This window comes from Phyllobates terribilis, unplaced genomic scaffold, assembly GCF_046119375.1.
Source record: "Phyllobates terribilis strain yellow unplaced genomic scaffold, ASM4611937v1 Scaffold_11__3_contigs__length_659146591, whole genome shotgun sequence".
In the NCBI taxonomy this organism is placed as follows: Eukaryota; Metazoa; Chordata; class Amphibia; order Anura; family Dendrobatidae; genus Phyllobates; species Phyllobates terribilis.
Genome location: NW_027362771.1, coordinates 431,300,509 through 431,325,111, shown reverse-complemented (window position 1 = coordinate 431,325,111; position 24,603 = coordinate 431,300,509). Strand labels below are relative to the sequence as shown.

General features: G+C 46.2%; 1 protein-coding gene across 1 annotated transcript in view; it reads left to right on the top strand.

The window, feature by feature from the left end:
- Positions 1-24,603, top strand: part of SERINC4 (serine incorporator 4) — a 95,321-nt gene that overhangs the window by 6,564 nt on the left and 64,154 nt on the right. Inside the window, exon 2 of the mRNA XM_073653185.1 lies at positions 2,079-2,246. Coding sequence (XP_073509286.1) covers positions 2,079-2,246 — 168 coding nt within the window. The remainder of the gene's footprint in view (positions 1-2,078; positions 2,247-24,603) is intronic.

The window sequence follows — 24,603 nt, the reverse complement described above, 5'->3', positions numbered from 1 at the left end:
TGCCGCCCCCAATAATGGTTGATGATAATCTGGAGTTTCAGATTTATAGGATTGTAGATTCTCATCTCCAACGTCGTTTCCTACAATACTTGGTGCACTGGAAGGGTTATGGTCCAGAGGAAAGGATGTGGGTTTCAGCATCAGAGGTGAATGCCCCCAGGCTGGTTCATTCATTCCACACCTCTTATCCTCAGAAACCTGGTCCTGAGTGTCCAGAGGCCACTCGTAGAAGAGGGGTACTGTCATGGGTGTGTCAGATGTAACAGACAGTCTCTCTGGATCTGGCTGCAGAAAGTCACTGCGTTTGGCTTTAAAGACGCCTTCTTAATCCTTCTGACTTTTGGACCAAGCGGCAACCTCCCTCCTGCTCTGATTGACACACCCTGGTCTGCGTGTTTATAAACTCTCAGTCTGCTTCAGGGAGTCGCCGGTGATATTCTCATTTTCCCTTGTGTCGGCTAGCTTCCTCTCTGGTGCCCTTGGAGGACGTTTGGTTTTATCTCTCTGGTGTCTGCTCAAGCTAAGTTTTCCCACCTTTATTTGTCTCCCTTGTTGTCTTTAGTTTATAGTGGGGACTGACCAGTCTATGTCTATGGCCTAGCTCTAGGGATATACAGGGATTAGGTTTCTTGTTCGGCGATAGGTGCGGAACCTGTATAGGGACGGTAGGACAAGTAGGGTGATGTTAGAGCTGCCTAGGGGTCTCCACTCCCCCTTTCATTAGCATCGGGCTACACTCCCCTCATCCCTTCATGTTGCACTTAGTCTTTCCCACACCGTGCGTGACAACTGTCCACTTTTTGTACTTTTTTGCAAACTCGAGCCGACGCTTCTTATGACGATATTGAAGTCGAAGCTTCTTCACCTTTTTTTGAGCCACCATTCCAGACTTGTGTAACGTGCATTGCACAGTGCTGGCATGGACATCTGTGATCTATTACTATTACGAAGCATACGAGCCACCTTTGCTGCCTTGTTTGTAGCACCAAAACTGATAGATCATGTGATGAGCTGACTTATTGACTACCATATTTTGCCTGGTTGTCCACCTCTTGGCTTTTGTATGGACGGACAGATTTCATTTTGTATTCTTCCTATTGTCATGGCAGTCACATGATGGAGTTTGGCAATTTTCTTGGTCAAGAGACCGCTTTCGATGAGCTGAATAATTCTGTTTCTCTTTAATTGGGAAATCTTCTTCATGGCCGTTCTTCCATTCGAACCAGTGACCTTTTGCTTGGGAATCAACTTAATAACACACTGAGCTATTAGGGAATCTGAGAACAGGTTGTTTTTTGTAGTATACTGGAAGAAAAAGATTTTTCCACTGCCAGGAGCAAAACAGTAAAATGCAGTGACATGACAAGAATCTGCATAACTAATCATATGCTAAGTAGTTGCAAGTCAAATTTATGAACGAGATAGCCAAGATGATAGTCTATAAAATGATGGTAGTCTCACGTTCAAAGCAGTAGTAGATGGGGAGATATGGAGCCTGAAAGTTAAAAGTTCTAAGCATTGTTACCCTTTTGCTTGTCAGCGTATAATATAAGGAGTACCAGCAAAAGGCATGGCATGTACCCCCTGGTATACGGCATGTAACACAGGGTGAGAAGCCAGGGTCAATGGTTCCATTTGTATTCATAAGAATAGATTTTTGAGGGGATAAATTAGGTAGTTAAGGTAGAATTTAGGATTATGAATAATTAGACTAGACCATTCTAGACCACTGTAGACTCTTGTAACAGTCATCTAGTTGGATGTTCCTTACATTTTTGTGCCATAGGATTAAATATGTCTTATATTGTGGACATGCTGGCCAGGAACAGAATGTTCTTTTATGAAGGGAATTGACATAGTGGTAACTGTAGTTGTAATGTGTGCAGGCTTTGTCTGACCTTCGGTGAGCAGCTGGCTGCATATGGATCTTGCACAGGCAGCAGAGAATATTTTTCTCTACCGTCCTTTAATCTATATAAATACAGTGTATGTGGTCTTACATGTTAGTATTTGAACAGTGTAATGTATTGCGCAGCCAAGTCTCCCTATTCCAATATACTCCTTTTTTATGTTTTTAGATATGTTGCTGTTGTGGGCCCTCTCCATGCTCTTTGTGTTGTGAGTGCTTTCCTAGCATCAAGGTGTCTACTGGTACTAGACTGCTGTATACATGCTTCCACATTTTCACCTCCACCGTCTGCTGCCTCATGCTTTCCAGAAGGGTGTCAGAAACTGTCAAGGAACATGTGAGTATAGGCCCATCTATGTAGCAAGACTTGATAAGATTCATTAATCGCCTAGTGTTCAAGACCATTTCTGTGTATTCTAAATCTACAAAAGGATGAAATTGTTGATAATAGCTGATCTAAAGTGATTATGTTTACTTGTAAATTATTACCAGGGATGAATCTATTTATCGAATATTCCTGTCTCTGTGCCTCTACCCAACAGGCAGATACAAATGGTGTCCTGGGTAGTGTACAAACTTCCTGAGAGTGTAGAAGCCATTCAGCCATGGCAGCTATAGTCCAAATTCTACCCTGAGATCATCAGGAAATAAGAAGCTTGAATAATCAAGATAGATTTATTGTGATGTCCTAATTCATCCTTGATGGCAGATGTAGGCGGAGAGAAGAATTGGTCATTTTAAATTCAACAAGTCTGGCCATTTGTTATCTTGGAAGATACACCAAGTATAAAGGCATCTGGAAAAGTCTCTCAACCATTCGGAACACATGCCCGCTCAGTCAAGATTGTGACTTATGTAAGGTAGATGTGGGAGTGAATGGAATAGCTGTTTGCCAAACAAAATTTCAACCAACAGCTATTTAAGCATGGTCACATTGACCCCTTTACCCCCGAAGGTGGTTTGCACATTAATGACCAGGCCAATTTTTTACAATTCTGACCACTTTCACTTTATGAGGTAATAACTCTGGAACGCTTTAACGGATCCCACTGATTCTGAGATTGTTTTTTCGTGACATATTGTAATTCATGATATTGGTAAAATTTCTTCGATATGACTTGTGTTTATTTGTGAAAAAATCAGAAATTTGGCGAAAATTTAGAAAATTTTGCAATTTTGAAACTTTGAATTTCCATGCCCTTAAACCAGAGAGATATGTCACACAAAATAGTTAATAAATAACATTTCCCACATGTCTACTTTACATCAGCACAATTTTGGAACCAAATTTTTTTTTGTTAGGAGAAGGGACATATCAGACCCTCATCTTTGCCCGTGACGGCAGAGTCCTTCGTGAAGAAAAAAAATGGCGGTCTACGTTCCTGTTTTTTGCAAATACTAGTTTTTGCATCGCCATATTCTGAGAGCTATAATTTTTCCATATTTTGGCAGACAGAGTCGTGTGACAGCTTGTTTTTTGCGGGACAAGTTGACATTTTTATTGGTACCATTTTTGGGCACGTGATATTTTTGATCACTCTCTATTCCGATTTTTGGGAGGCAGAATAAACAAAAAAAAAAATTCAGGAATTGTTTTTTTTTTTTTTTTTTTATGTCGTTCCACATGTCGCTCTCACCGCTGCTTGCCCCGGAAATGCTGCAGTTGACTTCGATTGCAGCATTTCGGGGGTTAATGTGCTGGGAGCAGTGTGGGACCGCTCCTAGCACATAGTACCGGGTGTCAGCTGTGACAATCAGATGACACCTGGCGGCGATCGCGCCCGCACAGCCTCTGTGCGGGCGCGATCGCCAGGGCGTATTAATACTTATCTGGTCCAATAGCTCCAGGGCGCAGATACAAGTTAATACGCCCCACGTCAGAAAGGGTTTAAAGAAGTTGGTATTAAATTCTTATATCTTTAATACCCAAAAGTCTTGATCTCCGTAAAAATAACATATTCATAGTTACTTACCCCCTACCGATCCAGTGCTGCCTCTTTGCTTCTCTGCTGGTCTTCAATAATAATGATAATAATCTTTTATTTATATAGCACAAACATATTCTGCAGCGCTTTACAATTCAGACAATTTACAGACATTATCAGCACTGTCCCCATTGGGGCTCACAATCTAGATTCCCTATCAGTATGTCTTTGGAGTGTGGGAGGAAATTGGAGAACCCAGAGGAAACCCATGCAAACACAGGGAGAACATACAAACTCCTTGCAGATGTTGTCCTTGGTAGGATTTGAACCCAGGACCCCAGTGCTGTAAGGCTGCAGTGCTAACCACTGAACCACCATGCTGCCTTCGTTTCATTGATGTGTGATAACAATGTGAAAGCACCCTAACCCCTTTACCCCCGAAGGTTGTTTGCACGTTAATGACCATGCCAATTTTTACAATTCTGGCCACTGTCACTTTATGAGGTCATAACTCTGGAACGCTTAAACGCTGTTTCTGAGATTGTTTTTTTTCGTGACATATTGTAATTCATGATAGTGGTAAAATTTATTGGCCATTTATTTGTGAAAAAATCTGAAATTTGGCATAAAAATTTTGAAAATTTCGCAATTTTCAAACTTTTAATTTTCATGCCCTTAAATCAGAGAGATGTGTTACACAAAATAGTTAATAAATAACATTTCCCACATGTCTACTTTACATCAGCACAATTTTGGAACCAATATTTTTTTTGGGTAGGAAGTTATAAGGGCTAAAAGTTGACCAGCAATTTTTAACTTTTCCAACAAAATTTACCAAGCCATTTTTTAGGGACCACATCACATTTAAAGTGACTTTGATGGGGCTTTCTGAAAGAAAGTTTATTAACCCTTCAGGTGCTTCACAGGAATTTTTGGAATGTGGAAAAAAACAATGAACATTTAACTTTTTTTCATAAACATTTTATTTTAGGCCCAATTTTTTTTATTTTCACAAGGGTTACAGGAAAAAATTGACCCTAAAATTTGTTGTGCAATTTCTCCTGAGCATGCCGATACCCCATATGAGGGAGAAAACCACTGTTTGGGCATGCGGCAGGGCTTGGAAGGAGCGTCATTTGACTTTTGAATGAAAAATTTCCTTGAATAATTAGCGAACGCCATGTCGTGTTTGGGGAGCCCCTGATGTGCCTAAACAGTGGAGAGCCCCACAAGTGACACCATTTTGGAAACTAGACCCCTCAATAGATTTATTTAGATGTGTGATGAGCACCTTGAACCCACAGGTGCTTCACAGAATTTTACAACGTGGATCTGTAAAAATGAAAAAAAATATATTTTTCCCACAATATGGCGCTCAGAAGGGAAGAAGCGTCATATTGGAGTTCATATTTTGCTGGGCTGGTTTGACGGTGCCATGTCACATTGGCAGAGCCTCTAAGGAGCCAGAACAGCAGAACCCCCCTTAAGAAACCCTATTTTGCAAACTACACCTCTCAATGAATTCATCTAGGGGTGCAGTGAGCATGTTGACACCACATGTGCCTCACAGGATTTTATACCATTGGGCGGTGAAGAAAGAATAATTATATTTTTACCACCAAAGTTTTGTTTTATCCCCAGATTTTACATTTTCACACTGGGAAATGGGTAAAAAGGGCACCAAAATTTGTCACACAATTTTTGCTGAATGTAGAAATACCCCATATGTGGCTGTACAGTACTGCTTAGCCACAGGGCCACACGAGACTCGGGAGGGGCGGAGAGCTATTTGCCTCCTGGAGCGCAGATTTTCCTAGAATAGTATGCGGACTCCATATACAGAGCTCCTAAGTGGTAGAAGAGCAGAATCCCCCCTCAAGTGACCCCATTTTGGAAATTATACCCCTTTGGGCATTTATCTACAGGTGTGGTGAGGATTTTAACTGCATGGGTGTTTTCCAGAAACAAGCAGCAGTGGATTTTGCTGAGTGAAAATTGCAAGCTGCCATTGTAGTGATCAGTACGTTGTGCCCAGCTCGTGCTTCTGGAGACATGCACCCATTAATTAGGTGGGCTCTCGTTGCTACAGAAATGCCAAACATGTGGACGCTAACTGCTGTTTAGCCACACTGTGGGGCTCAGAAGAGAGGGAAGCATTTGTATTTGGGAGCACAGAATTTGCTGAATTTCTTTTCATGGGCAAGAGACATTTCGCTTTTCCAGAGACTTTGTGCTACTAGTAACGTGACAGCCCCCTATATTTCCGTTAACAGATGACAGACCTAAGTGGGGACTTTCTTTTTTTGTGGATTCGAAATGTTATGTAAAATGTTCCCATTTATCTTGTGCTCTACGCTGAGCACTGATATTGGGGTTTCCATTTAAATCTCTAAGTGACATAATTCAGATGACACCTCCAAGGGATCCATTCACTATAATGAGGCAGCAGAGTTACTCTGGACTCCGTCTGGCCTCTGTTTAGTGGTGTCCTTTTTTTCAAAGGTTCATAAAACTGTGGCCGATGGCACTTTTATGCACGCCTAATAAAAAGACAGACACCGTGGGATCATAGGCCAGACGGCATCCATGGTGCCTCCATCTGCCTCATTATATTATCTGAATCAAGTACTTCAGAGATGTACATGGAAATCGCGGCGTAAGCGCTCGGCGCAGAGCGCAGGATAAACGTGAGCCAAGCCATACTGCGATCTTTGGGAGGCAGAATGAACAAATCAGCCACAGGTAAAGAATTGTTTTTATTTATTTTTACGCCATTCCTAGTGCGGTATAAGTGATTAGGCAACTTTATTCTTCAGGTCGGTGCGATTACAGCGATACCAGATTTATATCGGGTTTTTATGTTTGGCTGCTGTCACACACTAAGGCTGTGTGCCACGATACGTTTTTTAAGCGTTTCTGCAGCGGCAATTCCGCCGCGGAAACGCTTAAAAAACGCTTGGTAGAAGGTCTGCAATGTTCCCCAATGATAATCCGCATGTGCTGTGCAATTATCATTGTGGAAAAATCTGCAGCACTACCATTAATTTTGCATAATCGCGGCGTTTTCGCCACCATTGACTTGCATTGAATCGCATAATATCTGCATGACTACTTGTGCACATGCGAATATTCTGCGATTCAATGTGCTGATGGTACCCGGGTCTGGAGAAGAGGAGACTGTCCTCCAGACCCGGGTACCATAGTACCTGTAAAAAAAAAGAATTTAAAATAAAAAATAAACATTATACTCACCTTCTGATGGCCCGCGGTCTTCTCTCCGGTGCGTCCTGGCTCCCCGGCGGCTCGCGATGGTGTAAAAGGACCTTCCATGACGTCATTTAGTCATGTGATAGGTCACGTGACCGCTGACGTGCAAAACACATGTCATACGCTTGTCCCTGGCAGAAAAAACGCATGTAAAATCTGCATGCGTTTTTTTCTGCCAGGGAGATGCAGAAACGCTCAGGAAAAATCCAGAGCATTTCTGCATAATGGGCACATAGCCTCAAAAACACTTTTTTTTTGCAAAAACTAGTTTTTGCATCGCCATATTTTGAGAGCTATAATTTTTCCATATTTCAGCCGACAGAGTCATGTGAGGGCTTATTTTTGCGGGACCAGTTGCCGTTTTTTTTTACATTTTTTTATCGCTTTCTATTCCGATTTTTGGAAGGTATTATAAACAAAAACCAACAATTCAGGAATTTTTTTTTATGCCGTTCTGAGTGTGGTAAAATTGATAAGGCAGATTTATTATTCGGGTCAGTACGATTACAGCGATACTACATTTATATTGTTTTTTTATGTTTTGGCGCTTTTACATTTTAAAAACTATTTTATAGGAAAACATTTTTTTTTTGCATCGCTTTACTCTAAGAGCTATAACTTTTGTATTTTTCTGCTGATAGAGCTGTATGGCAGCTTGTTTTTTGCAGGACAAGTTGGTGTTTTCAGCTGTTTTCATTAGTTCTTTTGATCGCGTTTTATTCCACTTTTTGTTTGGTGGTATGATGATAAAGCACCGTTTTTTGCTTCGTTTTTTCTTTCTTTTTTTTACCGTGTTCACTAAAGGGATTAACTAGTGGGAAATTTTTATAGGTCAGGTCGTTTGAGACGCGGCAATGCCAAATTTGTGTACTTTTATTGGTTTGTTTTTTTCCATAATAATATTTATTTGTGGGTACAATATATAAATATATATTTTTTATTATTTTGTGATTTTTTAAAAAATAATTTTACAACTTTTATTTACTTTTTTTTCCCCACTTTTTTACTTAGTCCCACTATGGGACTTTCACTTTCTTCAGTCTGATCTCTGCTATAAGGCATAGCAGTGTAGGAGCTCTGCTATGCCTTATAGCTGTCAGCCCTGCAGGCACAAGATAGTTAGATCATGCACTGCTCATCATCTAACTACCTTGATAGTGCCTGGTGACCCGGATGTCGTCACCATGGCAACGATCTGAACCCTGCGATGGCTTTTGTCCCTCCGCTCACTCTCTAAATGCTGCGATCGCTGCATTTAGGGGGTTAAAGTGATGGGAGCGGTGCGGGCACTGCTCCTGGCACTGAGTGCAGGGTGTCAGCTGTCAGAATCAGCTGACACCCAGCGGAGATTTCGTACTCACAGCCTCTGTGCGGGTGCGATTGCCGAGACATATCTATACATACCTGGTCATTAAGGCCGAGGCCACAGGGACGTATAGATACGTCTCACGTCAGAAAGGGGTTAATTGATCTATCTTACCGCCATGAAAGCCTTATCCGTGGAATAGCAGTGTGAAATCAGCAATCAAACTGTAGATTCGAAAGAAGTTAAAGAATCTCTCCCATCAAAGTTTTTATCCTCTTAATATATTGCAGTCTTCATATTATGTAGCACTGTGTACTTACAATTGCTCACTTTGCCTTTGCTTCATTAATACATTACACCAAGGGTTCCAAGACATCCAACAGTAGTGTGCAGCACATGGCTTTGCTGCAAATTATCAACTCTTTATGCATTTGGTTTTAAAAGTCGGAATTGCAATTTTTTTTCGTCATTTCACCTCACATTTTTTTCCCATTTTGAAATACATTGCATGGTAAAATGAAGGGTATGATTCCAAGACTTCTACTCGTCCTGCAAAAAACAAACCCTCATACGTTTATGTTAATGGAAACATTAAAAAATAATGGCTCTTGGATGAAGGAGAGGAAAAAAGTAAAGTGCAAAAGCAAAAATGGTCTATGGTGGCAAGGGGTTAACATTTGGTTTATTGATTGAATTAAATATATTTATTGCCTTAGTCCGGATTCACACATCCATGTACTTGGGCAAGCATTGAATCTCCTGCCCTGACCTCATCATCCTCATATATGGTTACAAGGCTGTTGAGTTTGGATCAGGAAACCTGCGACAAGTCCGTGAATCACGGTCCGAGAACGCAGATGTGTGAATCATAGAATGTTAGAGTTGGAAAGGCACTCCATGGTCATCGTGTCCAACCCCCCGCTCAAAGCAGGATTCACTAAACCATTTCAGACAATGTCTGTCCAGCCTCTGTTTGAAGACTTCCATTGAAGGAGAACTCACCACCTCTCGTTGAAGCCTGTTCCACTAGAATCTGGCCTTCAAGCCATAAAACCTTGACAGGTAAAGTGAATAACATTGATTATACTGTGACATTAGCTTATATGAGGGGGTGGAATATATTAGGCAGCAAGTGAGCACAGTTCTTGAAGTCGATATGTTGAAACCAGGAAAAATAAGCGAGTTTAGGCTCTTAGTGGCTTTTACAAGGATCAACTTGTGATGGCTATATGACTGAGTCAGAGCATATCCTAAACGGCAGGGCTTGCTGTGATGTTCCCAGTATCCAGCGCTTAATTCTTACAAAACAGCCAAAGAAGGGCAAACAGACAGCAAAGACTCATTGCTGCACATGAGTTTTTGTCCAATCCAACAGAAGACGTACGGTATCATAAATTACTGTAGTTTTATTTTACATGATCTGCATGTCTGGATAGGAGAGCATCACTTTCCTGCATTAGGATGCACTATGGGAAGAAGGCAGACCAGTGGAGACAGTGTGCTGCTCTGGGCAAGGATCTGCTGAAAACAAGCCTGTGGATGTTGTTTTGACTCAAACCACCTACCTTAACATTATTGCAGACCAAGTACTCCTCTTTATGGTAACAGTATTTTCTAATGGCAGTGGCCTTCTTCAGCAGGCTAGTGCCCCTACCAGGTTGCAAAAACTGCTAAGGAATGATTTGAGGAGCATGGCAATAAATTTGAGGCTTTGGTTTGGCCTCCATATTCCCCATATATCAGTCTCAATCTGATTGATCATCATTGGGAATGTAACATAGGGAGAGGGGAAAAGGAAAAGTCAGCTCATCAATTGGTATATTCACCTTGCTTCTAAGGAGCTATCGCACGGAGCCGCCCTAGTCTGGGTGGGAAACGATGCAAAAAATAGGAAGAAATCTCCAGTAATCAGCAAATAAAATGTCCAAAAACTTTATTTATGAAAATCCAATAAAACCATAAATATGGAAATCAGCAACCACCAAGTGTCCAATATTAAGATCGACGCGTTTTGACTGCACGGGTCTTAGTCATGATCTCATGACTAAGAGATCATGACTAAGGCTGGTGCAGTCGAAATGCGTCAATCTTAATATTGGACACTTGGTGGTTGCTGATTTTCATATTTATGGTTTTATTGGATTTTCATAAATAAAGTTTTTGGACATTTTATTTCCTGATCGATGGAGATGTCTTCCTATTTTCTACATCATCTTTGGGATGTGCAGGAAAACCAAATCAGATCCATGATTTATACCCACCTTACAACTTTCAGGGCTTAAAGAGTAACTAAACTTTTATTGTTTTCTTAATAATTTTGTCCAGGATAAAAGGATATTAGACTTTACATCTCACTTTATTAGGGAATTTGTCTTCTTTCTTGTATCTTGTAAAAAAAAATGCATGTAAGTGGCTTCCAAAACTCCTCTATTTGCCTTCCTGTAGCTGTACTGATATCAGTACTTACACATTTGGAGTACAGATGATGGTAGTGGAAGGCTCAGCTCAGCACCTGTGTCTCACTAACTCTGGAAATAACCCTGCTGAAGGATATTGTTCTGATAAGCAGAACAATCTGGGGAGGAGACAGGTGTTTACCCTTTCACTGCCATCAGCTGTACTCCAAGTAAGTATGTTCTGATATAAATGTGTGTCACCCTGGCCTGGATGCCACAAATATAATAAAGCTGTGTCTGAGAGCAAGGGGGAGGTTCTCTGGTCAGGGGAACATTAGCATGCAATACCTCCTGTCTCAGGCCAGTAGGGGGAGCAGGCTGCCCCTATAAAAGCTGGAACTGGGGGTAGCGTTAGGGAGAACTGGACGACCTGTCTCTGGATTGAGAGGTGTCCCAGAGCAGTGAGGGACAGTTGTATTGCACCCTAAGAGGACGTGTGGCAGTAGGAGAGCCACAAGCCAGGGACAAGAGGTGAAGTACGCCTGTCCTGGCAGATAAAGAACCAAATTTACCAGACTTTGGCGTCTGAGGCTGTGAGGATTCCACGTCCTACAGCAGATAACCAGTCCGCAGGGGACTGTACGTTCCTTGGCCTAAGAAGCCCGGAGGCTCCGCCACAGCAGAAGGGACCAGCAGAGCCGTACCAGGCCAGGAGTAGAAAGGAACCCACGTTGCAAACCATACGGGCGAGAGGACACAGTGAGCTCGGGACCGTGGGCTGTTACCCTACCAGGAGGAGATAGCCAGAAGGAGCGCAGAGAGCATGGTAGGCCTACACCCTCACCCTGACCAGGGCCAATTTCCCGTTTGCTCTCAGACGTCCAGGCTCCCTCCTAGCCGGGCCTGTTTGTGGGTCAGTTCACCTGTTCTAGTAAAGACCCTGGACTGCAACCTGTTGTCTGTGTGCTCCTTGCTCCTCCAGCACTAACAGTACTGGGACGTCCTGCAACATCACCCCCATCTTCCATTATACTGCCCTGGGGCCGCACTCTTCCCGTGGGGAGTCACACTATCCCAGCTGCATACATCATCAGCCCCAGCGGTCTACCTGGCAGCGGCGGTCCGCACTGACCGCAATCCACGGGTGGCGTAGTCGGACACATCCACAGCGCGTCGCAGTCTACCAATGGTCTGACCACCCTGAGCCACGGAACCGGGTTGCTACTACTACCCCCATCGTTTCCCGATTGCCCGGCTCCGAGTGCCCCACGGCCCAGGGGGCGAGTCAGCTTTGGCGTAGTCGGCAGGATAGTAACCAACCCGCCACAAACGGATATTGCGTGCCTGAAAAAGACTGTACACGTACCTGAAGAAGAGGTTTCCCGCCATCCGGAGCCATTTCCCGCCGTTTTCAGCCGTCTCCCGCCATCTTCAGCCGTTTTCTCGCCATCGGACGCCATCTTCAGGACGCCGCGCGGGAAGAAGAGGGGCGTGGACGTCCAAACCGCGCGAGATCCGAAGCTCCGCCACACGCACTGACGCTGCGCAAGGTCCTGGAAGGGAGAGAGAGCGACGCTGACGTCACCAGGATGCGACGCAAGGTCCTCGTCCAGAGCAGCACCAGCGGAGCCGTGGCCTACAGAAGAGGATCGTCGGAAGGTAGGCCACGCTTAACTAGGGGGGAGGAAGATGTCGGACACGGAAGCGCCCACTACCACCAGCGCAGCTGCAGCAGCGGTGATGCCATTTTCCCTGCCTTACATCCCTGGAGCGGCCTGGCTGCCTAAGTATTCAGGGGAGCCCCATGCCCTAACTGACTTTAAGGAAAGGCTGTACAGTTTATTCCAAGTTTAACCCCTGACAGAGGAACAGAAGGTTAGCATACTGACAGGGCAGTTAACTGGCGCAGCCCAGCAGGAGGTAAAGTCATGGCCCGCTGAGGAGAAAAGAACTGTGAAGGGTATTCTGGCCCGGCTGCGGGGTACCTTTGACACACGTACCTCCGCTGAAATTAAAATGAGGTTCTATGGATGTAAGCAGCGGACACAGGACAGCATCAGAGACTATGCCCTAAATTTGCAGGAAGCCTAGAGGGCCATCCAACAAGCTGACCCTGGCAGCGTGCAGGATACGGATAAGCTACTAACAGAAGAGTTTATAGAAGGTCTGCTGTCTAGCACCCACAGGACTCAGCTGCGCCTCATGTTCTTTCAGAACCCTGATCTGACCTTTGCCCAATTTAAGGACAGGGCCATAAGGGTGCTCCGTGAACCCGCAACAAGTGGCGCTATAAACCCCCGGCGCCCTGCTCTCACCTACCACCAGGAGGCGGCGCCCTCCTCTATGGACTCTGTGGGGGCCGATGCACAGGCCCTGAACCAAGCCCCGTCGAAAGATCTGCATCATCAAGTCCAGGAGCTGACCAGGAGTGTCGCGGCGTTGACCAGGACCGTCCAGGCGTTACAAGTGGACCCGTCAAGACCCATCGAGCTGGCTTCAAGTCCGGAGGATGTCCCGTGGCGTCGACAGAGGAGGATCCCGTCCTTCCGAGGGAGGCCCACAGACCACTGCGCTGAGGATGGACAGCCCATTTGCCGTCGATGCAACCAGCCCGGACACATTTCCAGGTACTGGAATTTAAACAGGGCCAACCCCCAGGCATAAGATCACCAGGCCCTTACAGTTGGCGTAATAAGTACGTTGGGGGGCGCCCGGTTTTACCCGTGGTGCTGGACGGTATCCCCATGAGCGCCTTGCTGGATACCGGGTCGCAAGTAACCACTATCCCTTATGTACTTTTTAAGCAGTATTGGACTGATGCTGATATAACACGGTATCCAGACAGTGACTTGAGCATCATCGCCAGTAATGGCTTGCCCGTGCCGGAGATGGGGTTCAAAGAGATGACCATTAAGATTGGTAAAGTTGAACTACCAGCACAGGGAGTGATTATTGTGGACATTGACCGTCGTGAAAGTCACCCTAAAATAACTGTGGGTACTAACGTGATTGAAAATTGTCTTTCAGAGGTAATTGTAATTCTACAACAGGTGGCGGTGAATGCTAGCTCCAGCCAACAGAGAGTCCTCAACAAAGAGATAAAAGCCCTGATGAGACGGCAGCAGGTAGAACTGTCTGGTGGTGAGATCGGTAGCGTAAGAATGAGTGACCCATTCCCCATCTCCATGCCTCCCAAAAGTGAAATGATGATCTGGTGTCGGACTGCAATTGGGTTGAGAGGTAGAGACTACCAAGCCATGGTAGAACCCGTGTACTCGGACAGCAGGCCCACCATTTTGACAGCCCGGGGGGTGGTTGATGTCCGTCATGGGAGGGTGCCAGTCCGCATCCTCAACATTGGGGAGAGGGAGGTACATTTACCCAGGTACGCTACACTTGCCAAACTGTTTGCTGTTGAGCACAAAGCTATCAGGGCCGTGGAACCCTTGCCTCCATCTCCACAGACGGAGGGTAATGGCTCCCAGAAACAAAAGGAGGACTGGTGCCAGAAACTCCATGTGGGTGCTGACTCCACACCCCTGCACCAAAAACAAGGAGTCTACCGGGTGGTACAGGAGTACGAGAGAGTCTTTAGTAAGCACCCGCTAGACTTCGGCGGAGTAAAAGGGATAGAACACCACATCCACACAGGGAGCCACCCACCAATAAAAGAGAGACACAGACCTGTACCCCCTGTACATTATCAGAATGCAAAGGGCATGCTAAGAGAAATGAAAGAAGCTGGGGTCATTAGAGATAGCTGTAGCCCATGGGCAGCCCCCTTGGTTCTGGTGAAAAAGAAAGACGGCACCATGAGAATGTGCGTAGACTATAGACAAATCAACCGTATCACCCACAAAGACGCATATCCGCTGCCTAGAATAGAAGAGTCTTTAGCCGCACTAAAATCAGCTAACTTCTTTTCTACTTTGGACCTTACTAGCGGGTACTGGAAGGTTCCTGTGGCAGAGGCTGACAAGGAGAAGACCGCCTTCACCACCCCGATGGGACTGAGCGTGTTCAACTGTATGCCCTTCGGGCTCTGCAACGCACCAGGGACCTTCCAGAGGCTGATGGAATGCTGTCTAGGGCACCGAAACTTCGAGACGGTCCTCCTTTACCTGGACGACGTGATCGTCTATTCGAAGACTTACGAGGACCATCTAAAGCACCTGGCCGAGGTGTTCGAAGCCCTGGCAGGCTATGGCCTGAAGGTGAAACCATCGAAGTGTCACCTGTTGAAACCGAAAGTCCAGTACCTAGGGCACGTGGTAAGTGTGGAAGGAGTAGCCCCCGACCCTGACAAGGTCACAGCAATCAAGAGCTGTCCAAGCCCCTCGAACATCAAAGAAGTGAGGCAATTCCTCGGGTTGGTAGGCTACTACCAAAGGTTCATCCCTGGGTTCACTAAGATGGCAGCTCCTATGCAGGACCTCCTGATAGGACAGTCTAAGTCCAGAAGTCAAAAGCCACCCTTCAAGTGGGATCAACCGGAAGAGGAGTCCTTCCGCCAGTTGAAGATGGCCCTCACGGGGGATGAGATCCTGGCCTACCCTGATTATGGCCAGCCTTTTATTCTCCACACAGACGCCAGTAATGTGGGACTGGGAGCCGTACTGTCACAAAACCAACAGGGCAGAGAAAGGGTGATCGCTTACGCCAGCCGGAAGCTGAGGCCCACCGAGAGGAACCCGGACAATTACAGCTCCTTCAAGCTAGAATTCTTGGCGGTGGTGTGGGCCGTAACGGAATGCTTCAAGCATTACCTGGCCTCCGCAAAGTTCACTGTGTATACGGATAACAACCTGTTAACACACCTAGACAGTGCAAGACTTGGTGCCCTGGAACAGCGATGGATGGCCCATCTCTCCAATTATGACTTCGTGATCAAGTACCGGGCAGGCAAAACCAATGCCAACGCTGATGCCCTATCGAGAATGGCTCACTTACCTGAAGGTGACGAAGATCCAGAAGAGCTGGAGGAGGTAGAACTCCCCGCGTTTCACCGGTACGGAGCCGCTCAATACTCCCACCGCGTGAAGGAGGAAGATTTAACAACTGTTATGATCAATCCCCTACCTCACCACAGCTGGGCCGAAACCCAAGATAGTGACCCTGCAATCCGCCTGGTGAAAGATCTGCTGACCCAGGAAGATGCCCGCTTAGATCCAGATGCTCCAGAGGAAGCCAAGCAGCTATGGAAAGAGAAGAGCAAGCTGTTCCTCTATGAAGGCAAGCTGTGCAGAAGACTTGTCAACCACCGGACACACGAGCTGACCTGGCAAGTCGTGGTCCCATGGTGGGATGCAGCTATGGTCCTGGAGGCTTACCATGACAGAGCGGGGCACTTCGGTTGGAAGAAACTGGAGTTCCTGCTAAGAGGACGGTTCTTTTGGGTCGGCATGAGAGGTGCTGTAGAGAAGTGGTGCAGGGACTGTGGCCCTTGTAACTTAAGGAGAAAAGACCGCACCAGCCAGAAGACACCCTTGAAGCCCATCGTCACCCAGCAGCCTCTTGAGCTGGTAGCTCTGGACCACGTCAAACTGGCTCCAAGCCGGTCAGGATACATCTACGCCCTGACAATCTTGGACCACTATTCCCGTTTTCTAGTGGTGGTCCCGGTGAAAGACTTGACAGCCCAAACGGCGGCCAGAGCCTTCCAGCAATACTTCTGCCGTCCACAGGGTATCCGGAACAGGTCCTGACGGACCAGAGTCCAGCGTTCGAAGCTGAAATCTTCCAAGTGTTCTGCAACCTCTATGGCTGTAAGAAGATTCGGACAACGCCTTACCACCCACAAACCAACGGGATGTGTGAGAAAATGAACAATATAGTCATTGATCTCCTGAAGACGTTGCCCCTGGAGGAACGCAGCCTGTGGCCAGAAAAACTGCCGGATCTAATAGACTTATACAACCATATCCCGGTGAATGCTACAAACTGCACCCCGGCTTACCTGATGCGAGCTAGACCAGGTAAGCTGCCCGTAGACCTGGAGATGGGAGTCATAACACCTGAGGACACCTCCCCAGATGTGGACTGGGATACGGAAAGGCAACTGCAGTACAAGAAGGTACAGGAGAGTGTGGAGAAGAGCCTGGCCCAGGTGAGAGAAAGGCAAGAAAGACTGCTGGTCCCCTAGAACCTGGTGAGCAAGTCCTGAAGCGAAAGAGAAGGCTTCACAAGTTGGACGACCAGTGGGAAAGGGAACCCTACACCGTACTGCAGTCTGACCACGACAACCCGAAGGTGTGCGTGATCACCAAGGACGGAGGAGAAACCACTAGTACCGTCTCCAGAGACCACCTCAAAAGATGCCCCGAGCAACTCCATAGTGCAGAAGAGGATCAAAATGACCTTGAACCCGCAGAGGACAAGGAAGAAATGATCAGCACCGTTCTCGGAGAGTTCCCTCAGTCCTGGACTCGAATAAACGATGCCATAGTGGTACCCGTCCTGCATTTCCTGCAACCGACTGAGCAACAACCTGCACCAGAGCCAGAAGGTGAAGAAGAGCAAGCAGTTCCAGAGGCAGAAGAGCCTGTACCAGCAGCCCAGGAGAATCAACCCTCTGCTGACAGTGAGCCTGCCATGCCTGCGATAGACCAAAGGACCCGCAGACAGCTGCCTGCCCTGCCTGTAAGTCCAGCTGGTAGCTGTACCCCTAACGCTAGTGGGGAAAGCCAGGTCGGTCCACCACCAGACAGTGGGTTATGCAGGTCAACCAGGAGCACAAAGGGGCAGATACCCGCTCGCTGGAGAATATAGGGTGCACTAAAATTGTAAATAACCCTGTTGCCAAGTGTTGAAATGTTTGCAAAGTTACATGCATGATTGGTAATTCTGTGTTTCAGTTTCTTACAGTTACCATACGGACTCAAAGGTTATGGACTTTTAATAACCGGGACTTTGTATGGACTGCGTTCGGAGCCTGACCAAGGAATGAACTAAGACTGTAAAGGACTTGGGGCTAGGACAGACCCCCACCTGGTTAAGGCTCCCGTTGTATTGGTGAGATGGACACCCGGTCACAGACCACACTGTGACCTTAAGAACTCAACCTGTGCGTCGTTTGTCTACTAATGTTTTATAGTCATGTATATTATCTTTGTTTACTGTTTAGTCCCGGAGTACTAAATTCTACTAGGGGGGATTGTGTCACCCTGGCCTGGATGCCACAAATATAATAAAGCTGTGTCTGAGAGCAAGGAGGAGGTTCTCTGGTCAGGGGAACATTAGCATGCAATACCTCCTGTCTCCGGCCAGTAGGGGGAGCAGGCTGCCTGTCACGGGTGTGTCGCCACGAAGATCGTCACGATTACACAGCCTGACTTCTCGCAGCTGACTTTTTGGTGCTTTGTGTTTTCGGCAGTGAGGGAGTTAATTCTCTCTCTCTCTGTGCTAGACGAGGTCCAGCCTCGCCCAGCTGCAATCAATGCTGCTGTAGTGAGTCTCCTTCAAATGCCTGCTGGTCTGTTTGGGAAGTGTCGGTGAAAGCATTTCATACAGACTTACAGAGAGGATCGTGGTATTTGGAGTTTCTGAGATAAGTGTTTTTGGAGTGTTTTTTCCCTTCCTCGCTTTATCATTTATCTCCTTTCCCGTTGGTGTTCCCTCTGTTGTAGTGGTGTAGTTTTTGTATGCAAGGTGGTTTTGGTTTTTCCCTTGTACTGTCTCGTTCGTCTAAGTACTGTGTGTGGGCATATTATTACTTGTCCTCTTTTGTTGTGATCGGGGTCCTTCTCAGGACTAGATTACTTAGGTGCAGGGATCCTCAGGAGGTAGGGGTTACGCTGGCGGCCTGGACCTCTGTACCTTTAACAGTACCTCCAGGTTGAGGGATTAGTCAGGGCCCCAGCTTAGGGTCAGCTTAGGCCCCCTACCTCCAGTATACAGAGACAGCGTGACATTTTCACCGACCCACTTAGTTTTTCTCCAGCTACCATGGATCCAGTAGCCGGTCTAGCTCGGCAGTTGCAGAGTTTGTCCATGGAGCTGGCGGACGTTAGGTCCAAGGTTTTGCATCCTCAGGAGCAAGCCGGACCAGAACCTAAAGTAGCTCTCCCTGACAGGTTCACTGGGGGGCGGGACAAGTTTTTTGTTTTCCGGGAGGCATGCAAATTGTACTTTCGGCTGCGGCCTCGGTCATCGGGGAGTGAAGAACAAAGGGTGGGAATTGTCATCTCGCTCCTACAAGGGGACCCACAATCTTGGGCGTTCTCTCTTCCCCCGGGCTCCCCGGCTCTCCAGTCAGTGGATAGGTTTTTCGCTGCTCTGGGACTCGTATATGATGACCCAGATCGGATCTCCCTTGCTGAGTCTAAGTTACGTAAGGAGGTGGTAACTTTTGTCGCGTCCTGTGGGGTTTGTGCGCGCTCTAAGACCTCACATACCCGTCCGTCTGGGGCCCTCTTACCTTTGAAGATCCCGGAGCGTCCTTGAACTCATCTGTCTATGGACTTTATTACGGACCTCCCTCCGTCTTCGGGTAAAACGGTCATACTCGTTGTAGTGGACAGGTTCAGCAAGATGGCACATTTTATCGCTCTTCCGGCTCTCCCTAATGCTAAAACTCTTGCGCAGGTGTTCATTGGGGAGATTGTGAGGCTTCACGGGGTACCCTCCGATGTGGTGTCTGATCGGGGGTCTCAGTTTGTGTCCAAGTTCTGGAAGGCGTTTTGTGCACGGCGGGGGATGCATTTGTCATTCTCATCGGCTTTTCACCCTCAGACCAATGGTCAGACGGAACGTATGAACCAGAGCTTGGAGACATATCTCCGGTGTTTTGTGTCAGAGAACCAGGAGGACTGGGCTTCTTTCTTACCTCTGGCAGAGTTTGCTCTTAATAATAGGCGGAGCGAGTCCACTGGTAAGTCCCCGTTTTTTGGGGCATATGGTTTTCACCCCCAGTTTTGTACTTTCAGTAGGGGGGGCTCTTCGGGGGTTCCTGAGGAGGAACGATTTTCCTCATCACTCGCTTCAGTATGGAGAGGGGTGCTGAAGAATCTGAATACTATGGGGAACCGATACAAACGTATGGCTGATAGGAGGAGAGTGTCTGGTCCGGACCTAAGTGTGAACGATCGGGTATGGTTGTCTACCAGGAATATTAAACTTAAGGTTCCCTCCTGGAAACTGGGTCCCAGGTTCATCGGGCCGTACAGAATCAGTTCTATTATTAATCCGGTGGCATTCCGTCTTGACCTCCCCCCTACGTTTAAAATTCACAACGTGTTCCACAGATCGTTGCTTAAGAGGTATGTGGCGCCGGTGGTACCGTCACCTTTACCTCCCCCTCCAGTGGTGGTCAATGGTAACTTGGAGTTCCAGGTATCAAGGGTCATCGATTCACGTTTTAATCGCCGGTCCCTTCAGTACCTGGTTCATTGGAAAGGGTATGGTCCTGAGGAGAGGATGTGGGTTCCTGCGTCGGATATTAACGCAGACCGATTAGTTCGGGCCTTCAACACGACTCACCCGGATAAACCTGGCCCTGAGGGTCCGGAGGCCCCTCGTAGAAGGGGGGGTACTGTCACGGGTGTGTCGCCACGAAGATCGTCACGATTACACAGCCTGACTTCTCGCAGCTGACTTTTTGGTGCTTTGTGTTTTCGGCAGTGAGGGAGTTAATTCTCTCTCTCTCTGTGCTAGACGAGGTCCAGCCTCGCCCAGCTGCAATCAATGCTGCTGTAGTGAGTCTCCTTCAAATGCCTGCTGGTCTGTTTGGGAAGTGTCGGTGAAAGCATTTCATACAGACTTACAGAGCGGATCGTGGTATTTGGAGTTTCTGAGATAAGTGTTTTTGGAGTGTTTTTTCCCTTCCTCGCTTTATCATTTATCTCCTTTCCCGTTGGTGTTCCCTCTGTTGTAGTGGTGTAGTTTTTGTATGCAAGGTGGTTTTGGTTTTTCCCTTGTACTGTCTCGTTCGTCTAAGTACTGTGTGTGGGCATATTATTACTTGTCCTCTTTTGTTGTGATCGGGGTCCTTCTCAGGACTAGATTACTTAGGTGCAGGGATCCTCAGGAGGTAGGGGTTACGCTGGCGGCCTGGACCTCTGTACCTTTAACAGTACCTCCAGGTTGAGGGATTAGTCAGGGCCCCAGCTTAGGGTCAGCTTAGGCCCCCTACCTCCAGTATACAGAGACAGCGTGACACTGCCCCTATAAAAGCTGGAACTGGGGGCAGGGTTAGGGAGAACTGGACGACCTGTCTCTGGATTGAGAGGTGTCCCAGAGCAGTGAGGGACAGTTGTATTGCACCCTAAGAGGACGTGTGGCAGTAGGAGAGCCACAAGCGAGGGACAAGAGGTGAAGTACGCCTGTCCTGGCAGAAAAAGAACCAAATTTACCAGACTTTGGCGTCTGAGGCTGTGAGGATTCCACGTCCTACAGTAGATAACCAGTCCGCAGGGGACTGTACGTTCCTTGGCCTAAGAAGCCCGGAGGCTCCGCCACAGCAGAAGAGACCAGCAGAGCCGTACCAGGCCGGGAGTAGAAAGGAACCCACGTTGCAAACCATACGGGCGAGAGGACACGGTGAGCACGAGACCGTGGGCTGTTACCCTACCAGAAGGAGATAGCCAGAAGGAGCGCAGAGAGCACGGTAGGCCTACACCCTCACCCTGACCAGGGCCAATTTCCCGTTTGCTCTCAGATGTCCAGGCCCCCTCCTAGCCGGGCCTGTTTGTGGGTCAGAGTTCACCTGTTCTAGTAAAGATCCTGGACTGCAACCTGTTGTCTGTGTGCTCCTTGCTCCTCCAGCACTAACGGTACTGGGACGTCCTGCACCATCACCCCCATCCTCCATTATACTGCCCTGGGGCCGCACTCTTCCCGTGGGGAGTCACACTGTCCCAGCTGCATACATCATCAGCCCCAGCGGTCTACCTGGCATCGGCGGTCCGCACTGACCGCAATCCACGGGTGGCGTAGTCGGACACATCAACAGCGCGTCGCAGACTACCAATGGTCTGACCACCCTGAGCCACGGAAACCGGGTTGCCACTACTACCCCCATCGTTTCCCGATTGCCCGGCTCCGAGTGCCCCACGGCCCAGGGGGCGAGTCAAATGCAGATGAATGGAAGCAAATATACCGGGGGGGGGGAAGCTAGGGTTTGGAAGCCATTTATATTATTATGGTAATTTTTTTACAAGAATGAAGACAAAATCCCCTAATAAATTAATGATTAATAATTTTTTTTTTTTTTTTGTAAATCGAGTTTATTGAAATAATGCAAATCATTGAACTATACAAACTTTGAAGGTTAAGCAGGATATGACAAATTTCAATATCACAGTTTCATCAAATCTTTGGTACATGTCATCTATTGTAAATAACATATAAAGATTGTAAAACGTTATAATCATTGAAAGCAAGTATAAACTATAATAAATGGTGATGAAATCTAATGACATAAAAAGGAAGGGGAGGGGATAGAGGGGTAAAGATTAGAGAAAAGAGGGGGAAAGCATAGGTATGGAGAGGGAGGGGGTGGAAGGGCAAGGTTTTGCATCTCTCCTCCGAACATGACCGGGCCCAGCTCAGTAAGAAGATGGAGACCGTGATATGATATTTAGTCAATTTGTGATGTTCAATTAATCAGGAGTATACAGTTGGACAATCACCTTTGAGGTATAGATTAATTTCCACTTAACCATGTGTCTAGATCCGGTGTTTCCCTAAATGCAATCCATGGAGCCCATGTATTATAGATCTTATCAGAGTTTCCGACAACTTGGCCTATCAGTTGTTCCATTCTATAAATATTGTTTAGTTCAAAAATAAATTCGGAACGTGGTGGTGATTTTTCTTGCTTCCAGTACCTGGGGATCAAGTTTCTAGTTGCGGTGAGGAAGTGCCTAAGAAGTCCCTTCTTAAATTTAGATATCGAGATGTCGCTCAAAGATAGCAAGGCTAGCTCCATTGTGGGTTGGATATTGTGCATAGAGAGTTTATTGTACAATTCGAATATTGCCAGCCACAATTTCTAAATAGGCGGGCATGCCCACCAGATGTGTGTATATGAGCCTACATCTTCCAAACATCTCCAGCAGATGTCTGAAGTTGTGGGTAACATAGAGTGGATGGTGGAGGGACTTCTATACCACCATGATAGGACCTTGTAGCTCCTCTCCTGTGACACCGAGCACAACGGAATGTAAATAAGAGGAATTTCGATCGATTCTCTGGTGATAAAGGTCTCCCCAATACGCCCTCCCATTTTGAGAAAAACAAAGGAAAGTCCCGTGTAGTTGTTTGACCATCTTGGTATAGTTTATATAATAGGGAGACCGTATGTTCTAAGGGATTTTTTGAGAGGCAGTGAATTTCAAAAGGAGTGAGTAGTCTAAAAATATTGGATTGTTTAGCCATTGTATTGATAAAACTTTTCAATTGTTCATGAAAAAGCCAGGAACCTGAGGGGGTTCGTCTCCAAGAAAAATTTCTTGTAGTGATCTTACTCCAGTTTGATTTATGTAATCATGGATAATGGGTTGTGAGTTTTTATGTTTGTTTAGAAAGATTGTTTTAGTAATGCCTGCTGGGAATGATGGGTTGTCGTAGATTGGAGTTAATGGTCCTGGTGTGGATGATAATTGAAGAGATCTGTTCCCTTGTCTAAGGAATAGTGTAAGATTTTTAGTGAGAAAGGGGAATGGTTCACCTCTTTCCTCCACTGCTCTCGTAGACCATAGGACCGCCTGGGGATCACGGCAGGAGAGGTCCTTTTCCAGGATAACCCATTTTTTGTTGTTTTTATAATGAAATAGACCTAATATACATGTACCTAATGAGGCATAACTATAGAGAATGAAGTTGGGCAGTCCAATTCCACCTTCTAATTTGGATCTACTCAATAAGAAATAGGAAATGCGTGGTTGTTTGTGAGACCATATGAAGCTGGTGATTGCTTTCTTAAGTCTGGAGAAGAAGGAGGCAGGTAAATACATCGGGATTGTTTGGAAAAAGTATAAGAGATGCAGTAGGAGGTCCATTTTTATTGTGTTAACCCTGCCAAACCGAGATAGCTGTAATTTATGCCATTTTTCTAAGTCTAGCTCGGCTTTATGTAAAGCATTCTTGAGTTAGCATCGTACAATTGGGAAGTTTTGGCGGTTATTTTGATTCCTAAATATGTAATTGCATTAGAGTGCCATTTAAAGGGAAAGGTAGTACATAATTGAGCCGCTAGTGATGGTTGTAAAGATATGTTCATTATCACAGATTTTTGTGAGTTCATTTTAAAGTTACTCAGAGAACCAAATTTATGTAATTCCGAAATGATATTTGGTATACTTGGGATGTAATATATAGGAGAATATCATCTGCGAATAATGCCATTTTGTGTTCCTCCGATTGGAGCATCACTCCTTTAATCAAAGCGTTATTGCATATTGCATTAGCAAGGTATTCCATAGTTAATGATTAACAAATTTTGATAACTTTCCATGCTGGACAAAAATAAAAAAAATGAAAGTTTAGTTTTTAAAGCAGTGTTACTCCAGTCCTAATGGCCCACCAACAGGTCATGTTTTCAGGATCTCCTTAGTATTGCACAAGTGATAATTCAATCACCCGTACAATGCAGAAGAAATTATAAAAACATGATTTGTCACCTATTCAATATTAAAACAAAATCTGTTGGTGGGCTTTAAGGACTGGCGTTAAGGAACACTGCTTTAAAGGATCTGCTGCTTATGTCTTGGTGACAGATAGGAGAGAACAGTTTCAGAAGTTTTGTGGAGTCTAAACCTCGAATGGTTAGAGCTGTTTTGGTAGAAAGGCAACATCAGCATG